The 25,431-nt window shown below is 36.4% G+C and overlaps 1 protein-coding gene across 3 annotated transcripts in view; it reads right to left on the reverse strand.

Moving 5' to 3' along the window:
• Positions 1–322: 322 nt before the first annotated feature.
• C17H16orf87 (chromosome 17 C16orf87 homolog) overlaps positions 323–25,431 on the reverse strand; it is a 35,061-nt gene continuing 9,952 nt past the window's right edge. Inside the window, exons 3-4 of one of the 3 annotated variants that reach the window (XM_058708727.1) lie at positions 8,030–8,212; positions 323–1,352 (exon numbers count right to left, since the gene is read on the reverse strand). In XM_058708727.1, coding sequence (XP_058564710.1) covers positions 1,234–1,352; positions 8,030–8,212 — 302 coding nt within the window. In that variant the 3' untranslated portion in view covers positions 323–1,233. Of the gene's footprint in view, positions 1,353–1,942; positions 2,639–8,029; positions 8,213–25,431 lie in introns of those variants that run through there. The other 2 variants (XM_058708729.1, XM_058708730.1) reach the window with 2 other exon arrangements.

Here is a 25,431-nt window from a genome sequence, read left to right on the forward strand (position 1 = left end):
AGATGCAGGATGAAGCTGCCAATGCTACTATTGAAACTGAAAGGGAAATTCTCTTAAAGTTAAATCTGGCTGATGACTACCTTCACTAATAGGGCTTCTGGACTTCCAAACAGATTTGGCCACTGGGGTGGGAGAGGGAGGTACCTGAAATAAGGGAAGTTACGGTCAAATTTGAATGTTAAATTGATATGCAAAAATGCAAAAGCATCTAGTATAAAATAAATCAGCTATAAACAGTTATCATTTATGACTAGAAAAACTAAGAATTTAAATATAGTTCACAACTTCATAGGGCACAAACTTATACCACACTATTAATCTATTAGTTTCAATATTAAGGTTTATTTTTTTTCCAGAGTGAGGTTAAGTAACAATTTAAATAATTATCAGGATGTATAAATGAACATCCATTCAGATAAAACATTACTGCTTAAAAGTGGCTAAGAAATATTTTGTATGTAATAAATATATCTTATGTTTAGGTTAACAGGCACCATCTTGAGAGCAGAAAAGGTTTTTTTTAAACCAATAAATAAATTACATTCAAGAAAACAAGTTGTTTATATCTGAAGTATGATATATCCTTAAATGTTTTTCTTCATATAGCACCCAAACTTCCCAAATGTCTAGAAAGTATCTCCCAAAATATAACTCATACCTTAAGTCATAAAAATAAAGGCCAAGAAAAAAATCAAGACAAAATTTACAGTTTATATTCTTAATTCCCCATTCAATAAAATATCAATTGCCAATTTATTAAAAGTAAATGAACTGTATATATGCAATCTGTTACTGCTGAAAATCTGAAATATATATTTTTAAAAGTCACTCTTTTTCCAAGTACTTAAAATATTGCATCTCTGGTGGCAAACCTGAAAACTAACAAGCATTTTATTTCCCTAGTTTTCATTCTTCCGCTCCCACCCCCTACCCCTTTACCCTTTAACAGCCATCCATTGTTTTTCTTTTTGTTTGTTTTTGTTTTTGGTAAATATACTTACTTATATCCCAAACACAAAACACTGACAATACTCCTTGGTAAACAAGGAAATCCCAGAACAGTCCAAGCCTACAGCTTTGCTCCCAAAGTGTGGCACAGGCTAAATGACAGGGGAAAAAAAACAATCAATGGCCCTTATTGATGCAGTCAGAATGCTCCTGAGAGTCCACAACTGTTTGAGAATTTGCTGATGTAATCCTGAAGAAAGTTTCAACACATTGTGCAGACAAATATCAGAGAATAAGTCTTTGATTGATAATTTTTCTATTTATTTCTGCCAAGGCGACTGAAAACACGAAAGCCTTTTCATCAGAGAGGTTAGCATAGATGTCAATTTCCTTTTCCTGTTTCTCTGTTAAAAGAAAAAGAGAAAGCTTAATATAAAGGCAGTAAATTCAGTCATTAAAAAAATACTTAAAAGCTTTCAAGTATTTCTTTAGATGATAATAAACATTATATATAATACTAACACTGTATATTAAGTGTTATATAGTATCATGCTACTAAACTGAAAATTTTTAGAAATTACACAAAGGAGTTACTGAAATGCCATGAACTAAATGGAAACTGTATATATTTCTATACACACTGTTCATGTATCTACACCATTTCTATAAAAATCTCAAGTACTTCTTTCTCTTCACTAGGATGAGTGCTCACTGTCCCAATCAAAATAAATTTTCTCATCCTAAAGATGTTCCCTTCTGAACACCAACAGTACCTTGATGAATATATTAACTTCTTCAACAAATAAGAATAACCTACATTTAATTCTAATTTCACCCTCCTGATTACAAATGTAACCCAAGTTCATGGTAGAAAGTTGAAATAAAAACAACCTATATATTATCTCCTGAGCCAGCTAAAATCACAATAAATATCTTTGTACACATTCTGCCAAATTCTTTTTTTGGGGTCTTCTAAGATTCTATTTTTGTCTGGTTTTTTTTGTTTACTTGTTTTATTTTGGCTTTTTAAAGCAAAGTTAAACACATACATAAGTTTAGACTCAAATCACTTTTATAAAACTTATCACAAAAAACAGAAGTCCTCCTCCCCACATGTACATTTTTCACTCTCCAAATGCAACTATTTTTTTTTCTCAATTGTTTCTTTTTGTTTCTGCCTCTCTAAGCAACATTTTTATATGATGCTACTTCGTGGTTTCAGGCATTATTAATTGACCTTCCACCAGAGAAAGTTAGAATTCAGTTGTATCACAATTTTGATGAGACCAATATTCAATGTTTATATTATTCTAACTATGTAAATGATTTCACTTTTACTGCACATTGTTTTTTTTTTCCCCCTGAAGAGATTCTCTTTTTCCATCTGGTTAATTTTCATTACTAATTGAACCCAAACTCTCTCCAAGTTGTATAGATCTTTCAGGATGTTTACACATATTAGGCATTATATCAATTTTATCTTCTTGAAGAAGTCTCTCCAAGTCTTCTGCTCCAATCTGAAATGGTTGCTTTCTGGACCTGCTACACAATTAATTATCATTGAGATCTCTCTTCAACATCATGCTGGATATAACCATCTTTCTCTCGAGTTGGACTCTGTGTCCTGGATGCCAGGACATTTTCTTGGTTTACTTCTTCCTTTGGATGTCATGTATCTTGCAGTAGCTTCCTGAGAAAGGGGAGTACAGGTAGCAAAAATTTTGAGACTCTGAATGTTAGAAATTGGCTTTAGACTACCTTCATGCTAATCCATAGTGTGGGCAACTAAAAAGTCATAGATTCCCTCTTAGTATGTCTTCTAATGGTGTCACTATTTTTTTTAAAAAAGCCAGTACCTTTTTGTACAGTTATTTAAAAAATTATTGCTAAATATGCATACAATGAAATACACAGATCTTAAGTGTACAATTGGATGAGTTCTAACAAAATATACACCTACATAACCCACACCCTCAATCATTAATATACAGGAAATTCCTCATGTTCCTTTCCAGTCACTGCTTCCCCCACCTCATCAGCAACCACTGTTCCATCGCCAGAGATTCATTTGCCTGTTCTTGAACTTATATATGGCATTATACAGCATGAACTGTTTTGTGTCTAGCTTCTCTCATTCAACACATTTTTAAAATTCACTGATGCTGTTCATATGTAAGTAGTTTGTTCCTTGCTGGGTAGTATTGCATTATATTAATTCCAAATGCTATCTTGATTTCCTCTTTTTCCCTTGAGCACTTGAAGGGGTTTTCCTTTAACAAAAGAGATAGGATTTATGATAGTACGTTTCAGCATGATCTCTACTTTTAACCATTCACTGGTCTGGGAATTTGGTGGGCCATTTCAATGTGGAAACTCAATGTCCTTCAGGTGGAAAAATTTCTTGAATTATTTCATCGATGACTTCCTTCTCCCCCATCTTCTATGTTCTTTTTTGGAACATCAGTTATTTATTGATGCTGACCTCAAACTGGTCCTCTAAATTTATCATTCCCATTCTATACTTTCATCTCTTTTTCTACTGCTCTAGGTTCTAGTACAATTCTTTAATTCTGCCAATAAACCTGTTAAAGTTTTTCATCTGCAAATCTTTATATGCATATTGTTTGAGATTTAAAGTTCATTTTCTAGGTACTTTTTGACACGTGCTTTTTCTATTTAAATATCATCTTGTTCTTGTTTCATGACTACAATATCTCCTCTTGCCACGAACATTAATGATAGTTTTAATTTTTTCTCATTCATGCAAAAACTTGTTTTATCCAAGCTATTGTTTTTTCCTGTTGATATGGTCTTAGCCTTCTGTATAGATGCTTTCAGAGAACACATGCGCACACAAGCTGGGGAGAAGCAGAGAGAGGGGGAGAGAAAGAATTCCAAGCAGGCTCCCTGTTGTCAGCACAGAGCCCATCGCAGGACTCAATCTCACAAACCATGAAATCATGACCTGAGCCAACATCAAGAGTCAGACGTTTAACCAACTGAGCTATCCAGGTGCCCTAACCTGGGTAATTCTTGATAATTTGCTCATATTTATGAGTGGGATCCAAAAAGCTGATTAGCTCATATACATTGTGGAGCCTGACTCTGATCATAATTTAGGGTGATCTGAATAGGCCATTTCTTTGTGAAATCCCTAATGAAACTATCTTTATTTTAGGCTTTTTCTCTTGGGTTTTTCACATTTCCTAGAGAAGATACTACTAATTTCTTTCTTACCTGGGAGATAAAAGCCTGAGTATAGAACTCAGTATTATTTATCATCTCCAATTCTCACATAGTCTTCCTGATCTTAATACAGTACCCCTGCCCTCAATGACACCTGGTGTTCCCTAAATCAGAGACTCTGTTTTGTCTGACCTTTTTCAAAGGATAAATTTGGAAGGAGGGGAAAATGATGTAAACAGCCCTACCAGGCCATTAAAAAACAGACTTCCAAGCAATCTCGTTTTTAACCTCACCTTCACCTCTACACTTCCAGACCTAACTGATGTACAAATTCCTGACCTTAAGGCAGTTGTGTAATAAAAATCAGTTTCTTTCTTAGTTTTCCCCAAAGGAGCTTACAATTTAGGTTTCATGGGTCTACTAAAGCAGTGATCACTTTCTAGAATTCTACTGCTTTTCCCATTCCTTGTCCTTGTGGTATTTGGTCCTTTTAAAAAAAAAAAAGTCCCTTTACTATAATATTACTAGGAGTTGAAGATGGTGGAGAGCAAGGTGTGGTTATTCAATCTACCAACTTTAACTTGAACTCTACATTAATCTCTTATGTTCATTAATAAGATATTCAGAATTGCCCATTATATTTTAATAAAAATGTCACTCAACATTACTAATATTCAAAATAATCCTACTCCCCTCATACAAAATAAAAACTTATCTTAAACCAACCAAAAAATTTTAATGGTTTGTTTTTATGATTGTATAAAAATAGGTTGTTATCTAGATGTCTAACAAGCTTCCCTTTCCCACTCTCTTCTTCCTATTCTTTTTTGAAATACAGAAAACACAGTCAATTAAAAATGTGTTTTTAGACATACTGTCAGGTTTTCCTTATTAAAGGTAAAGCTTGCTTCTTTTTAAGCACCCAATGAGCAAGGAATCAATAAAAATGGAATTAAATAGCTACTTAATAAAGAAGCATATGACAGAAGTCTATTTTAAAATACACAGATATTTCAAAAGTTCATATTTCTTATCCCTATTATATTTAGGGAACATGGTCTGCCTCAAGGGTTGGTAAAATATAGTCCAAGGTCAAATCTGGCCTGCCACCTGTTTTTATAAAGTCTTAGTGGAACAGAGCCATGCCCGTTCATTTACATATTGTCTATGGCTGCTTTCCAGCTACAATGACAGGGCAGAGTAGCTGCAACAGAAGACCGTATGGCCCACAACGTCTAAAATATTTATTATCTGGCTCTTTACAGAAAAAGTTTGCTGACCTCCTCCCCCCTCAGACTCCTGGACTACATTAAAAGATTCTACTCCTCCCCCGTCGCCCTCCTGGCCTACATTAAGATTCCAGTTTATTCTACAAAAACTGCTTTGAGCATCTTCCTGTTTGTATTAAAAATAAATCAAAAGCATATCTTACTCTAGAAATAGCTCAAGATTTTTCTACCATAAGCTGAAAATACCTGAAAAAAGAATTTATAGCTAAGTAAATTCCTTTCTCAAGTTAACATGAAATAAAAATTCAGACCTGTACATACAGAGTCCTAGCACAACTATCAATAGACTTCATTTCTCCAACTAAAAGACCATCATTATCTGTTTTCTCATCTCCTCTCACCACCAGAAGCATTCCTTTTCCATTCTTTGGGTTATATTCCCTTTACTTCAACTGAAAAGTATGTTCTGTTTTCTGGGTCAAGCAGTATTTCCCTCTTTTTTTTTCCCTCCTGTTGCCTTTTCTTTACCTAGTTTCCCTTCTGAAACAGGTTTTAGCACAGATTTTCTGACCACCCCATTAAAAAATATATTCAAGGGCACCTGGGTGGCTCAGTCAGTTAAGCATCCAACTTCAGCTCAGGTCATGATCTTGCAGTTTGTGTTTGAGCCCTGTGTCAGGCTCTGTGCTGACAGCTTGGAGCCTGGAGCTTGCTTTGGATTCTGTGTCTCCTCCTCTCTCTGCCCCCCCCCCCGCCCCCGCTCATGCTCTGTCTCTGTCTCTCAATAATAAATAAACGTTAAAAAAAAAATTTTTTTTTAAACACAAAAACCCCAAAAAACCACATTCATGTTTAGAAAATAATTCAAAGTCTCCGGAAGAGCAGCATAAGAGAAGGAAAGAAAATGGGAGTAAAATTACCCACGGAATTAAGGAGTATTTAAGTATACTTCAAAGAATACAAATATGATATAAACCTTATCCCTTTAGCTATACAGTGCTAAGAAACCATATATAATTTATTTTTACAGTAAATTTATTTTCCCTAACAGTAGTAACTTTATTCAAATAAAAGCATACAGAGGGCCACTTGGGTGGCTCAGTCGGTTAAGTGTCTGATCTCAGCTCAGGTCATGATTTCATGGTTGGGCAGTGCAGGGCCTGCTTGGGATTCTGTCTCTTCTTCTCTCTGCCCCTCCCCCACTCATGCAAAGGAGCGCATGCCCACACGCTGTCTCTCAAAATAAACTTAAAAAAAAAGCATACAAAGCAGGGAGAAATGGTAAACAGGTAAAAAAAAAAAAAAAAAAAGCTCAGATGTCTAAAATAAAACAAATTTGTGCTTATGCTTGAATACCTAAAAACGAATGCCTGAAAAAGCAAAGTATAACTCACCAGCAAGAAATTATTAATGCATTTCACTGAATATGAAATTATTTTGATACAGGTTTTTTAAGTAATTAAAAAGAGCAACTATAGCTTTTTCCATTAATTACAGGTTTGACAGTCTCAATTTCAAAAGATATTCATGGCCACATGGGGGTTCATCATCTAGTCTAGTCTCTCTACTCTTGTGTCATCTTTGAAATTTCCATGGTAAAAAGTTTTTTAGAAGATGTATAAAAAGAGAAGATGAAGTTTTAGTTAATCATAAAAACAAGTTACTGGTAGACATACTACTTATCAGAAGGAGAAGACATGTAAGGAGAAATATAAATACATTTTGGACCAAGAAGAATTTACTTAACTATCCAAAAGCTGCCTCAAAGCAGGGAGGACACAATGAACAATTTAAAAATTCATACTAAAGAATACTTTCAATAGAAAAATTTTAAAACTTGTAGTATAACAGTTTGAAGTCTAATGGAACTCAGATTTATCTTTAAAAACAAATAAATAAAAAACACCCATTTTAATAGGCTTCTCTGGGTGTCATATGAAAATTATTATCTCTGAACTCTTACTATCATCAGTTTTTTAAAATTTTTTTAATGTTTATTTATTTTTCAAAGAGAGAGAAAGAGAGCATGAGCAAGGGAGGGGCAGAGAGAGACAGACACAGAATTTGAAGCAGGCTCCAGGCTCTGTCAGTACAGACCCTGACACGGGGCTCAAACTCACCAACTGTGAGATCATGACCTGAGCCAAAGTTGGACCTTTAACTGACTAAGCCACCCAGGTGCCCCTCTGCTATCATCAGTTTATAGCAAGGTGAATTTTACCTAATTTAAGCCTTTAGATTTTGAAAATTAAACTCTGATTTTTTTTTTTTTTTTAAACAAGCATCTATCCTGGAGGAAATATTTTCAAACTAAAATATGAGTTGTGGGGCACCTGGATGGCTCAGTTGGTTAAATATCCTACCCTTGATTTGGGTTCAGGTCATGATCTCACAGTTCATGAAATCAAGCCCTGCATCGGGCTCTGTGCTGTCAGTACATGGGCTGCTTGGGATTCTTGCTCCCCCTCTCTCTCTGCCCCTTCCCACTCAGGCTCTCTCTTTCTCAAAATAAATAAACTTCTAAAAATTTTAAAAATAAAATATGAGTTGTGATTTTAAGTCTAGGAGCTCAATGCCTACCAAACACTTTCTTTACTACTATCTAATTAAGGCTCTAGAAAAATTTTAATATTTGAAAAAAAAAAACTGCTTGGATTTATTCATACCTCTTTCTTCCTCATGTTTTTTGGCAGATGCAGTTTTAGGTCTTCCTCTTCCTCGTCTGATATGATCTGAATGGCTGTTACTTCGAGACCTCTTTCTGTTTTCTAAATCCTTATTTACTGTAGAATTTATCTTCTCTCGCCTAACTCTCTCTGTTCGCCTCCTCTTGGCCTCATGCTTGTTTTCTGTATGGATGAATAAAAGTGATATATTTTAGGGCTTAGCAAGAACTGTTTGCCCAAGTTCTCATTGTCTTCTTTTTCTTTCTAAATAGCACTAAAGTTTGCTGTCTGGCATAATTTATAAAACTACAACTGTTATATCTATGCTCCTGACACCCACATAGGAAAAAAGAAATTCAAATTGAGATCCACATTAACTCATGAGGTAGGAGGAATTTTAATAGAAGAGCAGTTTCTTTATTTGGCACAGTTAATTTCAGTCCCTACATATTCACACAGTTCCACAGAGATCTTTCTGCCTTATTCCTTCTCTCTGCTTCCAAACTAAAAATGGTCAAGTATTACAAAAGGAAAAACAAAACAAAACATTTCGTTTTGCCCCCTACTCAAATTATAGATTGAAATATGTCAAATACACAGAAGCAAAACTGACCTTAACCATAATATATTAATTAAGGTTACCAACAAAAAGCAAACAGAAGGCATCCACAGAAAAATATAAAAACACTAGGAAATAAGTAGTTTTCATTTTAGCCACAGATGAGGTCATTTCTGACATTCTCAGAGCATGTGGATCCCTAAATGGAATAGCAATAGGGGAACTTTACTCAATATGATGATTTAAATAATGCAAGAAGCGATCCTTCTCACTCCAAACAATTCAAAATGTTGGAGAAGACAAATTTTAAAAAACAAAAATGTGCTTTAATACATCTGAACTCAAAAGCAACAAAGAGAAGGGGCACCTGGGTGGCTCAGTCGATTAAACATCTGACTTCAGCTCAGGTCATGATCTCATGGCTTGTGAATTGCAGCCCGGTGTCTGTCCCTGTCTCTCTGCCCCTCCCAACTCGTGCTCTGTCTCTCTGTCTCTCTCAAAAATAAACATTAAAAAAAAAAAAGCAACAAAGAGAATTCCCCAAATGGCTAAACCACAATGGTGAAGGGCCAAAATAAATAAAATTCATATCCCAAGAAGTAAAGAGAATAATTTAAAAGACTGTAATATAATTATGCTTAATAGGCTAGTGTAAAATTAAAAAAAATAGTAATGATTATTTCCAAATGCCATATCTTTAGAAAATTAATTAATTCTAATCTCAGACATATCCGATGATGCAAGAACATTTAATTATTCCAGACTTCAAGTTATCAAAGACAACCAGGCTTGTTAAAGGATTCAAGGGCAACTTGAAAAGGCCTGACCACTGCAGGACAACTTGAGCATCAATAAAAATAGCAACTGTAAAGCTGAAACATCAAATATACTGAAAACTACAAGCACATGACATTAAATACAAAAACAAAAGCAAAAACTACTTGACCAGGATAGGAAGATGCTAATGAACCAACTGAGTATTTTGAAAACTTAAAGAGACAGAATTCAAACTACCATTTACTGGATAACAAAACAACAGATAAAGAGAAGTTTCTCATTTAAGGATTATTGTGGATAAAAAATGAAGAAAGAATGATAAAATCAAAGTATAGCTGTTTTCAACCAGAAATGAACTAAAGGATGTAAGTACTAAACATAAATAGCTGCTAACATCAGAAAAACAGAGACAAGCAGGCTTTAATGAACCTCCTGACAGAATATCATCTTGTCAAGAAAATCAAGCCTTTGAATCCAAATTACAATTTACAGGAAAAACAAGTCACTGGAGGAATGTGTAATCCTATATTCCTACACCATAAAGACCCAAACAGCACATCCAAATGTAAAAATGACAGTATCTTTAACATATAATTTGCAAGGAAAAACAAAAAAAAGAAAACAACGGATAAAAGAGAGCTAAAAAAGATATTGTCCATATGTAACATGGAATTTGGTTTTTAAAACTTTTTTTTTTTTTTAAGTTTTTAAGACCATTTATGAGACACCTGAAAATTTCAACACCAGTTGGGTATTTAATATTAAGGAATTGTTAATTTTAATTGTGCTTATGTTTTTAAAGGTCTGTCTTTTAGAAACATATAATGAAATATTTACAACTGAAATTACATGATATTTGCTTAAAAATAATATGCAAGGGAAGGAGTAAATGTGGGTGTTAATGGGGACAGGTTGGCCATTTTCTCCTCTGTGTGTGCTTAGAAAACTTCTAAAAAAATCAAGGAAATAGTGATAGGTAAAGCTTATGGTATGCCTTTTGAAGTTCAACAATGAATTTAGGTTTGTTCTTCCACCTACCCACTCATCTCTGCTAACTTCTAAATTATTAGCCAAACTTCTCAAAAAAAGAGATATCTGTACTTTCTGTCTTCAGTTTCTCAACCTCCCATTCCCTCATCAATCCATTCCAATATAGTTCCCCAATCAATGAAACTGATCATCCAGAAGGACAAACATCTGTTAACAAATCTAACAGTTTCTCTTTAATCATCTTAATACCATTCGTTATCAAATCTAACAGCATCTTTCTTTAATCATCTTAATACCATCCCTCAAAAATTCAACAAAGATAGGGGTGGCTGGGTGGCTCAGTCGGTTACGCATCTGACTTCAGCTCAGGTCATGATCTTGGTTTGTGAGTTCGAGACCCATATGGGGCTGGTCTGCTGTCAGCATAGAGCCCACTTCAGATCCTCTGTCCCCCTCTCCCTGCAGTTCCTTCATGCACACACACATACTCTCTCTCCCCAAAATAAATAAACATTAAAAAGGAGGAGGAGGAGGAGAAGTAACACACTCTCTCTCCCCAAAATAAATAGACATTAAAAAGGAGGAGGAGGAGGAGGAACATACTCTCTCTCCCAAAAATAAATAAACATTAAAAAGGAGGAGGGGGAGGAGGGAGGAGAAGAAAGAAAAAAGAAGAAAGAAGAAGAAGAGGCACCTGGGTGGCTTAGTCAGTTAAGCACCCAACTTTGGCTCATGAGTTTGAGCCCCACATCAGGCTCTGCACTGATAGCACAAGGCCTGCTTGAGATTCTGTCTCCCTCTCTCTCTCTGCCCCTCTCCCGCTCTCTCAAAATAAACTTAAAAAAAAAAAAAAGAAAGAAAATTCAACAAAGATGACTATACTTTTCCTTAAATTATTCTTCACTTGATTTTCAGGCTTCTGTCTTTTCCTCCACCAGGTTCTCACCTTTAATATTAAAGCCCTGGGACTCTGACCTGAGCTCTCTTCTCTTACTTACACTCTAGATAATCCATAGACCCAAACGGTTCCAAAATTTATACTTTCAACTGATATCTTTCCAAAGCTCCAACTGCCTACCTGACAGCTTCACTCTAATATCTTACAAGCATTTCAAATGTATCAAAAAAATAACTTGATTTTCCCTCCTCCAAAGCTTCCTTATATTAATAGATAGTACCACCCAGGTGCAAAAGCCAAATAATTTGTAGTTATCTGTGACTCATCTTGTTTCCTATCATCACAAAAGTCCACAGGTATTCTTTGCAAAATATATCTACAATTACTTTATCTCTTTGCCTCTATGGTCAACATCCAAACCTAATATACTTTGTAGCTGCCAAAATTATCTTTAAAATATTCAAACCATATAGCTGCCCTTCTAAAATCTTTCATTAGCTTTTCATTGTATTAAAAAATAAAGTTAAATTTCCTTATGAGAGACTACAAGTGCCTATAAGACCTGACATTTGCCTCTCTCCAATCTTCTCATAGTGCTAGACACTTTGTTCACTACACTCCAGACATGCCTCCCTTTAATTAAAACAAGTTCCTTCCTCCCCTTAAGTCTCTGCATTTGCTAATCCTTCTGCCTAAAGCTCTTCCCAAAACTTTTAATGAAGCCACTTATTTACTTCAAATTGTCAATTTATAAATAAGACTCTGTGTCTCACAGTCCATATTACTTTTTATAATCCACTACTACTATAATCTGTTATTTATTTATATGCTCAATCCCCCACTGGAATATAAACTCTATGAAAGCTGGGAGGCCTTTGTCTCATTCACAGATCGAAAACATTACTTACACAGATTAAGTAGTGCTAAATAAATAAAATCAGACTGAGCACAAGCATCTACCCCCCCCCTTTGTGGAAAATCCCACTGAAATGAGAATAAACATGGGTAAAAGGTAAAGGGAAAAAGGAAAATAAATCTGTAGTGCTGGAAACAAGGAAAGGATGCTATCAATCACCTGAAATTACAGAGTTTCAGCCAACTGGCGAGCTCACAGATTCTGATTAAGAAACCAGAATAGAAGAAACTATAATCTAAACTAGAAACAAAAGATGGCTCCTGTAGAAGGCAGAGGTGTTCTTCCCAAAAATACTCCCAGGACAGATCAAAAAGTACAGTAAGGGAGAGCAAGCCATGAGTAATCATCGGAATACCTACAGGACTATTGCAGAACAGTTGGGCCTAAGAACTGACATAAGGAACCTCCAAAACATAGAAGAAAGAAACAAATGGCAACTCCTCATAGAAATGAAATACTGGGGCGCCTGGGCGACTCAGTTGGTTAAGCAACAGACTTGATTTCAGCTCAGGACACGATCTCATAGTTGTAAATTCAAGCCCTGAATTGGGTTTTGCACTAATAGCTTGGGACCTACTTAGTATTGTGTCCCCCTCTCTCTCTCTGCCCCTCCCCCACTTGCTCTCTATTTCTCTCTCAAAATAAATAAAAATTTAAAAAATGAAGTACTATAAGGGATTTTGCATTCTCTCCCAGAATGAAGCTTTCCTTATTTTGGCAATCATGGAATTCAACAGGATCACTCAGCTCGTATAATTTACATCCAAAAGCCTGCCAATAAGCTCCTCCCAACGCTACACTAAAGAGATCTGTGGTCAAAACAGACCTTTAAAACAGTGTGTATGATAGTCATGCTAATTATCTACACTGATAAATCAAATCCTACACTGATAAATCAAATCCTTCATTTATAAATATCAACAGGCAATTAAGGATTACCAGCAATTTAAGGAAAATGAAAAGTGTAATAGAGGAAGAACAAAATAAAATAGGAGGAAGAAAGGTAGTTCAAAAAACAAGACAAGGGGTGTCTGGGTGGCTCAGTCAGTTAAGCGTCCAACTTCGGCTCAGGTCGTGATCTCACAGTCGGTGAGTTCAAGCCCCGCGTCGGGCTCTGTGCTGACAGCTCAGAGCCTTGAGCCTGTTTCAGATTCTGTGTCTCCCTCTTTCTCGGCCCCTCCCACGCTCACGCTCTCTCTCCTTCAAAAATAAATAAACATTTAAAAAAAAAAAACACAAAAAACAAGACAAAACCATCTTTAAAACATTCTAATGCATAACTTTAGAGAGACCTGATTGGACTTTATATCATTAAGAATAAGATTCTTTTACAGAAATAGAAAGCTCAATCCTAAAATTCATATGGACTCTCAAGCGATCCAAAATAGCTAAAAGAATCTTGAAAAACAATGTCAGAGGTCTCATATTTCCTGATTTCAAAACTCACTAATAAGCTACAGTAATCAAAAAAGTGTGGTACTGCAGTATGACAGATATACAGACCAACAGAATAAAATAGAAAGCCCAGAAATAAATCCTTGAATATATGGTCAAATGATTTTCAATAACAGTGCCAAGACGATTCAAGGAGAAAAAGATAATATTTTCAAGTCATACTGGGACAACTGGATATCCACATGCAAATAAATGTAATTGGACCCTTATTTTATACCATATACAAAAATTAACTCAAAATGGAATGAAGACCTAAATATAACAGCTAGAACTATAAAATGCTTAGAACAAAAAGGGAAAAGCTTCTTAACACTGGACTTGGCAATGATTTTTTGGATATGACCTCAAAAGTAGTATAGGCAACAAAGAAAAAACAGACAACTTGGATTTCATTAAAATTTAAAACTTTTGTACATCAAAGGACACTATCAACAGAGTAAAAAGGCAACTTATGGAATAGGAGGAAATATTTGTATATGTGTATCAGATGAAGGATTAATATCCAGAATAAAAAGAACTTATACAACTCAATAACAATCCAATTCAAAAATGAGCAAAGAACTTGAATAGACATTTGTCCAAAGATGACCGGCAAATGAAAAGATGTTCAACATCACTAATCATTAGAGAAACGCAAATCAAAACCACAAGTTATCACTTCATACTGATTACAATGGCTATTATCAAAAGCATATAAAATACGCATTGGTGGGGCGCCTGAGTGGCTCAGTCGGTTAAGCGTCTGACTTCAGCTCAGGTCATGATCTCGCGGTTCATGAGTTCAAGCCCCGTGTCGGGCTCTGTGCTGACAGCTCAGAGCCTGGAGCCTGTTTCAGATTCTGTGTCTCCCTCTCTGTCTCTGATCCTCCCCCGTGCATGCTCTGTCTCTGTCTCAAAAATAAATAAACGTTAAAAAAAAAAAATTAAAAAAAAAATACGCATTGGTGAGGATGTGGAGGAATTGGAAACTTCAGGCACTGCTGCAGGTAACATAAAATAGTGCAGCTGCGGTGGAAAATGACATGGCATTACCATATACACAAAAATACCCTATGACCCAGCAATTCCACTTCTGGGCATATATACAAAAGAAAACAGGGAATCAAACAGATATTTGAACAACAATGTTCACAGCAGCATTATTGACAATAGCCAAGAGGTGGAAGCAACTCAAGTGTCCATCAAGGCATGAATAAACAAAATGTAGTACATACACACAATGAAGTATTATTTAAAAAGGAAATTCTGACACATGCTACAACATGGATGATCTTTAAAGACATTAATGCTAAGTGAAAAAGCCAGACACAAAAAGGCAAATACTGTGTGATTCCAAATAGGAAATAACTACACTAGTCAAATTCACAGGTGTATGTGTATATGTATATATATATATATATATATATATATATATATATATATATACATACATCTTTGCCTGAGGCAGTGGGGAAGGGGAACGGAGAGTTACTGTTTAATGGGTATGGCCTTTCAGTTTGGGAAGATGAAAAGAGTCCTGGAGATTAATAGTGGTGATGGTTAGGTATACAATATGAATGTACTTAATGCTTAAAATGATTAAAATACTAATTTTATGTTATGTGTAATTCACCACAATGAATAATATGAAAAAAATAAGATTCAATGAAAAAGAAATCAGAAAACAAGATGAACTATTCAAAATTAAAATGCAAAAGAGAAACTAAATAATGGACATGTCTGACTGAAGACAGAATTATAGATCTAGAAAGGGAAATCCATGAAATTTCCTGGAACACCAAAAAACAAAAAAGACAATAGGTGAAAAGTAAGTGAAGAGAAATGAAGATCGAATAAATCTAATATTCACCCATGACATAATTATTAATTATCTACCCAATATTCATTCTTCCCCTCTTCATTAAGAACAGAATGTTCTATTCAAGACAGCAATGGGCCCAGCTAAAATATACACATTCTAAGACTCTCCTGCAGATGAAGTGGACATAGAATTTTGTTCTGGCCATTAACAAGCATGTGGAATTGGGTGAGGTTGCCAAAAGATTTTTTTTAAGGGGGTAAGCATAGCTGGCATGTCCCTTTGTCCCTCTGCCCTTCCCTTTTCTTCCTACTTGGAATGCTTATAGGATGCGTGGAGGTACAATAGCTATCTTGTTAACAATGAAGATGAAAGCCATGTCAGGACAGAAGAAAGAGAAGAGCCCACGTCCTTGATGATATCATTGAATCATTAGTCCCATAGTGCCAACTTCACCTTTCTTTACTACATAGTGGAAAAAACCCTATTTGTCCAGTCCAGTGTTAGTCTCTGTGGATGGTAATCCTGATGTATCATACAGTAAGTATGCAGTAAGTATGCCAGGAGGAAGAGAAAAACGAATGGAGAAAAAGAAATACTGGGTAAAAACTGCCCTAAACTGAAGATTTGAGCCCTTATATGGAAAGGACTGAGGAAGAATGAGAATGACATTTAAATGTGAGTACAAAGGAAAGGCCTTCCACACAATGGAAAACAGGAAATGTACCACCACATATCTTTTATAAAAAAAATTTTTTACAGGCCTAAAACAATTTTCTGGAAAATTTATTTCAGAAATAAAAGCACATGAGTTAAAAAAAAAAAAATGGTACATAAGAAAAAGTGGAATTATCCTAAGAGTACAAAGGAAACAAGTCTCAGTATGACAGCTATGCAGCAGACCTAAAATCAGCCAGTCTTAATTAGACGAAGTCAGAAGATTCTATAAGAGCCCTAAAAATAAATACTGCATCATTATACAAACTATATGATTAAGAACCTAAATGTATAGGTACAGATATATAAAGCTATGCATTCTTCCATCAAAAGGCAAAACAAAAACTTAAAGCCATGTCTCATATATGAATGTATAGCAATTTTAAGTGATTAGCATATAAGAAACAATGTTTTCTGAAATAACAAAACCAAACCATCATTGTCAAGTAATTCAGAGTTGAGGATCACTTACTACTGAATTAATATTCAATCACTGGGTTTATAAAAGGTACTGGCAATCAATTGGCAATAATCATTTCACTTTTTTTTTTTTTCAACATTTTTTATTTATTTTTGGGACAGAGAGAGACAGAGCATGAACGGGGGAGGGGCAGAGAGAGAGGGAGACACAGAATCGGAAACAGGCTCCAGGCTCCGAGCCATCAGCCCAGAGCCTGACGCGGGGCTCGAACTCACGGACCGCGAGATCGTGACCTGGCTGAAGTCGGACGCTTAACCGACTGCGCCACCCAGGCGCCCCATTTCACTTTTTTTCTTAACTAAAAGTGAATGTTATTTATAGACTTCTTGTCTTATTTATCAGCCTCTATTAACTTATCCTAGAGAATAATTTGAAAAGTTTAATTTTTTTAATCCGTTTTTTCCTTCTCAATTAAAACTGAGGAGGTTGTTATTTATCTGCCTAAGCTTAACCTGAAGAAATATACAGTTTATTTATTTATTAATGTTTATTTTTGAAGGAGAAAGAAAGAGAGTAAGTGGGGGAGGGGAAGAGAGAGAGGGGGAGATACAGAATCTGAAGCAGGCTCCAGCCTCTGAGCTGTCAGCAGTCTGTCAACAGTCTGCCGCTTGACCAACTGAGCCACCCAGACTCCTATCTTTATAGTTTTTATAATTAAAATTTTAGAAGGAAAAAGGCACATCCATAATTATTAAATGCAAAATGGCACCCCTGATATGACAAAACACCCAGAATAACCATCAGAAAAAACAAATTTAAACATCTGGATAAAGCAGAGTTTGTTCTCGCCAAAAATTGTTTCTATCAAAATTTTTGGTGACTGATCAAATATTTGAACAATATTTGGTGCTCAAGGTTTGGTCTATAGTACAGATACTCTCAATTTTAGGATATATAGTTTTTCTCATTTAATCTTTTTATTTTTTTAAGATTTTTTTTTTTAGGTAATCTCTACACCCAATGTGGGGCTCAAATTTACAGTCCCCAAAACAAGAGTCTTAATGCTCCACCGACTGAGCCAGAGACCCCTTCTTTAACTTTTTTTTTTTTTATATATGAAATTTATTGGCAAATTGGTTTCCATACAACACCCAGTGCTCATCCCAAAAGGTGCCCTCCTCAATACCCATCACCCACCCTCCCCTCCCTCCCACCCCCCATCAACCCTCAGTTTGTTCTCAGTTTTTAACAGTCTCTTATGCTTTGGCTCTCTCCCACTCTAACCTTTTTTTTTTTTTTTTCCTTCCCCTCCCCCATGGGTTTCTCAGGATCCACATAAGAGTGAAACCATATGGTATCTGTCTTTCTCTGTATGTCTTATTTCACTTAGCATCACACTCTCCAGTTCCATCCACGTTGCTAGAAAAGGCCATATTTCATTCTTTCTCATTGCCACGTAGTATTCCATTGTGTATATAAACCACAATTTCTTTATCCATTCATCAGTTGATGGACATTTAGGCTCTTTCCATAACTTGGCTATTGTTGAGAGTGCTGCTATAAACATTGGGGTACAAGTGCCCCTATGCATCATTAAAAATAGACCTACTCTTTAACCTTTTTTTAAAGAAATTGCTTCAAATCAATAGTTTAAGACTTAATCATAAAACTATTTTTTTCCCTTTTAATTCATTTATTTTTAAATTTACATCCAAGTTAGTTAGCATATAATGCAACAATGATTTCAGGAGTAGATTCCAGTGATTCAACCCCTATGTGTAACACCCAGTGCTCATCCCAACAAGTGTCTTCCTTAATGCCCCTTACCCATTCAGCCCATTCTCCCTCCCACAAGCCCTCCAGCAACCCTCTGTTTGTTCTCTAAGAGTCGCTTATGTTTTGTTCCCCTCCCTGTTTTTATATTATTTTTGCTTCCCTTCCCTTATGTTCATCTGTTTGTATCTTAAATTCCTTATATGGGTGAAGTCATATGACATTTATCTTTTTCTGACTACTTTTGCTTAGCATAATACCCTCTAGTTCCATCCACGTAGCTGCAAATGGCAAGATTTCACCGTTTTTGATTGCTAAGTAATACTCCATTGTATATATATACCACATCTTCTTTATCCATTCATCTGTCAATGGACATTTGGGCTCTTTCCAAACTGGCTATTGTCAATAGCTATAAACATTGGGGTGCATGTGCTCCTTCAAAACAGCACACCTGTATCCTTTGGACAAATACCTAGTAGTGCAATTGCTGGGTCATAGGGTATCTCTATTTTTAATTTTTTGAGGAACCTCCATACTGTTTTCCAAAGTGGCTATACCAGTTTGTATTCCCACCAGCAGTGCAAAAGAGATCCTCCTTCTCTGCATCCTCTCCAATATCTATTTTTTAAACTCTTAGGCAACCATTCAATTTAGAAATGAAATCCTACATTAACAAGACAGTTAATTTTTTTAAATTTTTTTAATGTTTTTATTTATTTTTGAGACAGAGAGAGACAGGACATGAGCAGGGGAGGGGCAGAGAAAGAGGGAGACACAGAATCTGAAGCAGGCTCCAGGCTCTGAACTGTCAGCACAGAGCCCGACGTGGGGCTCAAACTCACAGACCGTGAGATCATGACCTGAGCCGAAGTCAGACGCTTAACCAACTGAGCCACCCAGGTGTCCCAAGACAGTTAATTTTTAAAAACCTATCTCCATTTACTACTGCCCCCCTAAAAAGAATACAAGGAATAACACAGACCTAACTCATTTGGAAAGTTATCAAAGAATAATTAATTGTCTTTTGGTTCTATGCACTCATACAAAACACTGAGCATTTCTTTTTTTAAAAATTTTTTTAATGTTTATTTATTTTTGAGAGAGACAGAGTGTGAGCAGTGTGAGCAGGGGAGGGGCAGGGAGAGGAGGAGACACAGAATCTGAAACAGGCTCCAGGCTCTGAGCTGTCATCACAGACCCAACACAGGGCTTTAACTCACAAAACTATGAGATTATGACCTGAGCTGAAGTCAGAAGCTTAACCAACTGACCCACCCAGGCACCCCATCTTAATACAGATTTATTTATAACACTCATCTTTTCCCCTTATCAAAATTAAAAAACTTGTAAAAATCCTTTAATTTCCATAATAAATTTTATTTAAATGTAAAATCAGCTAGATAAAGTTCTATGTAGGTAATGTCCTACCTCCCTATTTCTACTGTGCTATGAAGATACACAGATAATTAGTATATTTGAAAAAATTTGAGTTTTAAGCAATTTAAGCTTAGATAAATCTATTTGACTTAGCAGCTAATTTTCCTCCTACATGTCAGAAACTTACAACAGAAATTTCGGGACACCTGAGTAGCTTGGTTAAACATCCAACTTTGGCTTAGGTCATGATCTCACGGTCTGTGTGTTCGAGCCCCACATCAGGCTCTGTGCTGACAGCTGAGAGCCTGGAGCCTGCTTCAGATTCTGTCTCTCCCTCTACCTCTCCCCTCCCCTGCTCATGCTTTGTCTCTCTCTCTCTCTCTCAAAATAAACATTTAAAAAATTAAAAAAAAAATTCAACCCACTGAAATTTAAGATTATCTTCTACAGCTTTGATTTCATTTTTAAAATAACTGCAATCTGAACTTTACAGATGGCTCTCTTTCCTGTTTTAAATGTTTGTGTAAGTAAAAGTCTTCCTTGATTCCTCCCTTCTTATTTAGTGATCTACCCATGTAGAAATCATTTTGTGGGGTCTTAAAATTAAAAACAAATGGAAAATAGAACTACCACATGATACAGCAATTCTACTTCTGGGTATTTATCCAAAGAAAATACTAACTTGAAAAGATACATGCACCCCATGTTCATTGCAGCATTATTTACAATAGCCAAGATATGGAAACAATCTAAAGTGTCCACTGATGGATGAATGGATAAAGATAATGTGGAGTATTATTCAGTCGTAAAACAGAATTGACAGAATAAAATCTTGCCATTTTTGGCAACATGGATGGCGATATGCTAAGTGATATGTTAGACAAAGGAAGATAAATACCATATAATCCCACTTATATGTGAAATCTTAAAAAACAAACCTAAACTCATAAATAACAGAGAACAGATTGGTGGTTGCCAGAGGTGAGACTTGGCAGGTTTGCGGGCATGGGGTGGGGTGGGGGGTGATCTGGGTTGAAGAGGGTCCTACAAGCTTCCAGTAACACTATACAATATACAAAGTACAAGTTTCTTTTTTTTTTTTTTTTTTTTTAATGTTTTTTATTTATTTTTGGGACAGAGAGAGACAGAGCATGAACGGGGGAGGGGCAGAGAGAGAGGGAGACACAGAATCGGAAACAGGCTCCAGGCTCCGAGCCATCAGCCCAGAGCCTGACGCGGGGCTCGAACTCACGGACCGCGAGATCGTGACCTGGCTGAAGTCGGACGCTTAACCGACTGCGCCACCCAGGCGCCCCAAAGTACAAGTTTCTAACAACAATATAAATAAGTCATGACAAGTAACATACAACATGGTGACTATAGTTAATAATACTCTATTGCATATTTGGAAGTTACTAAGAGTAAATATTTAAAGTTCTCATTACAAGAAAAAAAAACTTCTGTAAAAAAAAAGTTCATGCAAGTATCGTTTTGTACTTTTTTTTTAAGTATTAAAGTTTATTTATTTTGAGAGAGAGAGACACACACACACACACACACACACACACACACACACACACACACACACGGCACGAGTGGGGGAGGGGCAGAAAGGGAGGGAGAAAGGGAGGGAGAGCGAAAGGGAGAGAGAGAGGAAATCCCAAGCAGTGTCTGACACAGGGCTCAAACCCACCAACTGTGAGATGATGACCTGAGCCAAAGTTGTGAGCTGGATGTTTAACTTACGGAGCCACTCAGGCACGCCCTGTACTTTTTTTCTTAAATTAACTTCTAGAGATTTTTCCATGTCAATACATAACAATTTGCACCATTCTCTCTAATTAGCATATACTATTGTTCCCTAAAAGACGTACCCTACTTAATCACTCCCCATTGATAATATCTGGCTTCACTTTTCCTATTATAAACACTGTTGCCTGAAAATCCTAGTTAAGTATTTCATTGTGTATTATAAACAACTATCTCCAGGTTACATACCTATTGATAAAGAAGTCTAGATTCTAGGTTATGTGCATTTAAATCTTTTAACAACTACTGTCAGACTGTTCTGCAAAAAGGCTGTGGTGTTTTATAACCTCACCACTAGTATGAAAGTACTCATTCCACCATATTCATAAAAGTACTTGGAAATCCTTTACATTTTTGTCAGAATATGGGTAAAAAGAATGGTATTTTATTTCAACTGCATTTCTCTAATTATTAGTGAAATTCATTATCCTTCCAGATATATATTATATTGTCCATTTTAATTTTTTATTTTATAAATTCTTATTAAAACTGAAATGTTTTGGATCCCATTGACCAATGTTCATCAAGTACTTGGTAACTGTAGACATTTTAAAAATTATACTCTTCTCAATCTCCCACATACTACAAACTAACCAAGGTAAATCTTACTTTTAAGAAATTTAATTGTAAAAATGAACATTTACTGAGTACCTATAACATACTAAACTTTGTTTACATTAGCCATTTTTATATGCACTTCATCTGCACTTCAATCCTCTACAGTTGATACTACAAATCTACCTTACATGCAAGTAAGTAGCAGCCACTCAGGGGTTAATTAACTTGTTAGAGAGTGACAAAATTGGAATCTGAATCTGAAGCCAAGGTTTCCAACTCCCATGTTTGTACTATACCAAACTGTTTTCTAGGCTTTGAATATTCTTAACCTTTCTCCTTAAAACCTTTTCCTCCTTTGGTTTCTACGGCACAGTCTACTTCTGATGTTCCTCCATTTTTTTAACTATTTTTTGTTTCTTTTGCTGGTTCCTCTTCCTCCTCCAGGGAATTTCTAGGCTTTATTGTCTCATCTTTACTTCAAGGTCACAAGGCCACTTTTTATTAAACAACAGAACCTCAGGAAATTCCAAATGTAAAATAATAATGAACTGCCTCTTATTTATCACCATGACTTAAGTACCACCACTCTCTTTTGTTTGTTCCCCTACAGCTGACATGTACATGTACATCTTCTCAGTTGACCTGAACTCCCTAACAACCTCCACCATTTATGACTGGAGTTTGCCAGAGTTCAGTCTCTGAACTCCTTCCTTTTCCTACCCTATAGACCCTAGGGCACAATCTCCTCCATTTCCATGATGACAACTACCATTCACTAATGGCTCAAAAGATTTATCTCCAGGGTCGCCAGGATGGCTCAGTCCAACGACTTCGCCTCAAGTCTTGATCTCACAGTGGGTGAGTTCCAGCCCCAAGTTGGGAGCTATGCTGTCAGCAGGCCTGGAGCCTGCTTCAGATTCTCTGTCTTCCACTCTCTCTGCCCCTCCCGTGCTCATGCTCTGCCTCTGTCAAAAATAAATATTAAAAAAAAAAAAAACAAAAAAACCAACAAGATTTATCTCCAGGGGCACCTGAGTGGCTCAGTCCATTAAGCATCCAACTCTTGATTTCAGCTCAGGTCAGGATCTCACATTGTGAGATGGAGCCCTGCATAGGGCTCAGGATGGGCTTGGAGCCTGCTTGGGATTCCCGCTCTCTCCCTCTACCCCTCCCCTGCTCAGGAGTGCACGTGCACTCATGCGTGCACTCTCTCTCAAAATTAGTAAATAAGCATAAAAAAAGAGATTTATCTCCAGTTGCGGCTATTCCCTAAGCTTCAAACTCTATGTCCAATGGGGAAAAAAATAACCCACAAGGATATTTCACAACCACATCCAAAACTAAATTCTTCATCTTTCCCTCAAAACTTGTCTTCCTTTTTATATTCCTTTTCTAACCAGTAATTCAAGTCATTGGGAGTCACTGTAAAAGTCTTCCCTCTGGTTCAAGTGATTCCAATTCCTTAATTGCAGCATCTGTCCCTTCTCTCTATCCTTGCTGGGTTTCTTCTTTATCTCATTTCTCACCTGAGCCATTGGTATACAGAAGGAGCTCAAAAATATTTGTTGAATAAAAAAAATTAACACATTTGTCCCGCTAAGGGGCACAAACTATGTCTTACTCATTTTGGAGACCCAGAACTGAGTTGACACACCACCCAGAAATCTACTGAATGAATCATTCCAGGATTTCCATACCTGAACCAAACTCTTTAGAGAATATGACCCAGGAGAACCCATTTTTTTTTTTTTTTTTTAATATATGAAACTTACTGTCAAATTGGTTTCCATACAACACCCAGTGCTCATCCCAAAAGGTGCCCTCCTCAATACCCATCACCCACCCTGCCCTCCCTCCCACCCCCCATCAACCCTCAGTTTGTTCTCAGTTTTTAACAGTCTCTTATGCTTTGGCTCTCTCACACTCTAACCTCTTTTTTTTTTTTTTTTTCCCCTTCCCCTCCCCCATGGGTTTCTGTTACGTTTCTCAGGATCCACATAAGAGTGAAACCATATGGTATCTGTCTTTCTCTGTATGGCTTATTTTACTTAGCATCACACTCTCCAGTTCCATCCACGTTGCTAGAAAAGGCCATATTTCATTCTTTCTCATTGCCACGTAGTATTCCATTGTGTATATAAACCACAATTTCTTTATCCATTCATCAGTTGATGGACATTTAGGCTCTTTCCATAATTTGGCTATTGTTGAGAGTGCTGCTATAAACATTGGGGTACAAGTGCCCCTATGCATCAGTACTCCTGTATCCCTTGGATAAATTCCTAGCAGTGCTATTGCTGGGTCATAGGGTAGGTCTATTTTTAATTTTCTGAGGAACCTCCACACTGCTTTCCAGAGCGGCTGCACCAATTTGCATTCCCACCAACAGTGCAAGAGGGTTCCTGTTTCTCCACATCCTAGGAGAACCCATTTTTAACAAGCTCTCTGGATGACTCTTGTATAACTAATCCAGCAAAGCCTTTATTCTCATAATGAATGGGAACAAACTTAAACAGAGGCAGAAATGGAAATAATTTTCTTGACTCCTAGAATAAGCAGACCTCTCACAGACATAAATGTAAATAATTCTTGAATCATCTGCTACTATAACCTAACCACTCTCTTAGTATTTTCACTCAGTTAACATACTGCAATAGCCCACTTCTGTCTTGTACACCTTTCTCTAGACAACAGCCAAAATGGTTATTTCTGAAAGGCAAATCAGATCATGCTACCTTTACCTCACTCCATCCCACATCCGAGGAATAGTTTCTCCTCACATTTTAAGAACAAAATCCAAAACTTCTTACTCTGGTTTACAAAACTGTATGCAATCTGGCCCCTGCCTATCCCTCTGGCCTCATCTCCCACATTCCCCTGCTCTTACTGTCTACACTGCAACCACACTGGCCTTTTCGTTCCTAAAATACACCAAAATTTTTTCAGCCCTAAAATTTTTGCATTTGCTATTTCATCTGTCAAGAATGTTCTTCTTGATCTTATCAGGGCTAGCCCCTTGTTCCAATTCAGCCTCAGTTTAAATGTCCCTTCTCAGAGAGGCCTTCTCCAGTCACTCAATCAAAAGTAGCCTTCTAGTCACATACTAGGACAGCAATCTATTTTAATTTCCTACAAGGCATTTATCACAAGCCAGTAACTGCCCTTTTTATTTGTTCATTGTCTATCTCATGCCCACAAGAATGTAAGCTCCATGGCAGCAGTGAACCTCCCTTGACAGATTTCATTCACTACTTTACGCCCAAGGCTTAGAACAATGCCTAGCATACAGCAGTCACTCAAAATTTATTTGTAATCAATTTACTTTTATTTGGAGATCATCACTCTTCTAAT

This window comes from Neofelis nebulosa, chromosome 17 (genome assembly GCF_028018385.1).
Source record: "Neofelis nebulosa isolate mNeoNeb1 chromosome 17, mNeoNeb1.pri, whole genome shotgun sequence".
NCBI classification, from domain to species: domain Eukaryota; kingdom Metazoa; phylum Chordata; class Mammalia; order Carnivora; family Felidae; genus Neofelis; species Neofelis nebulosa.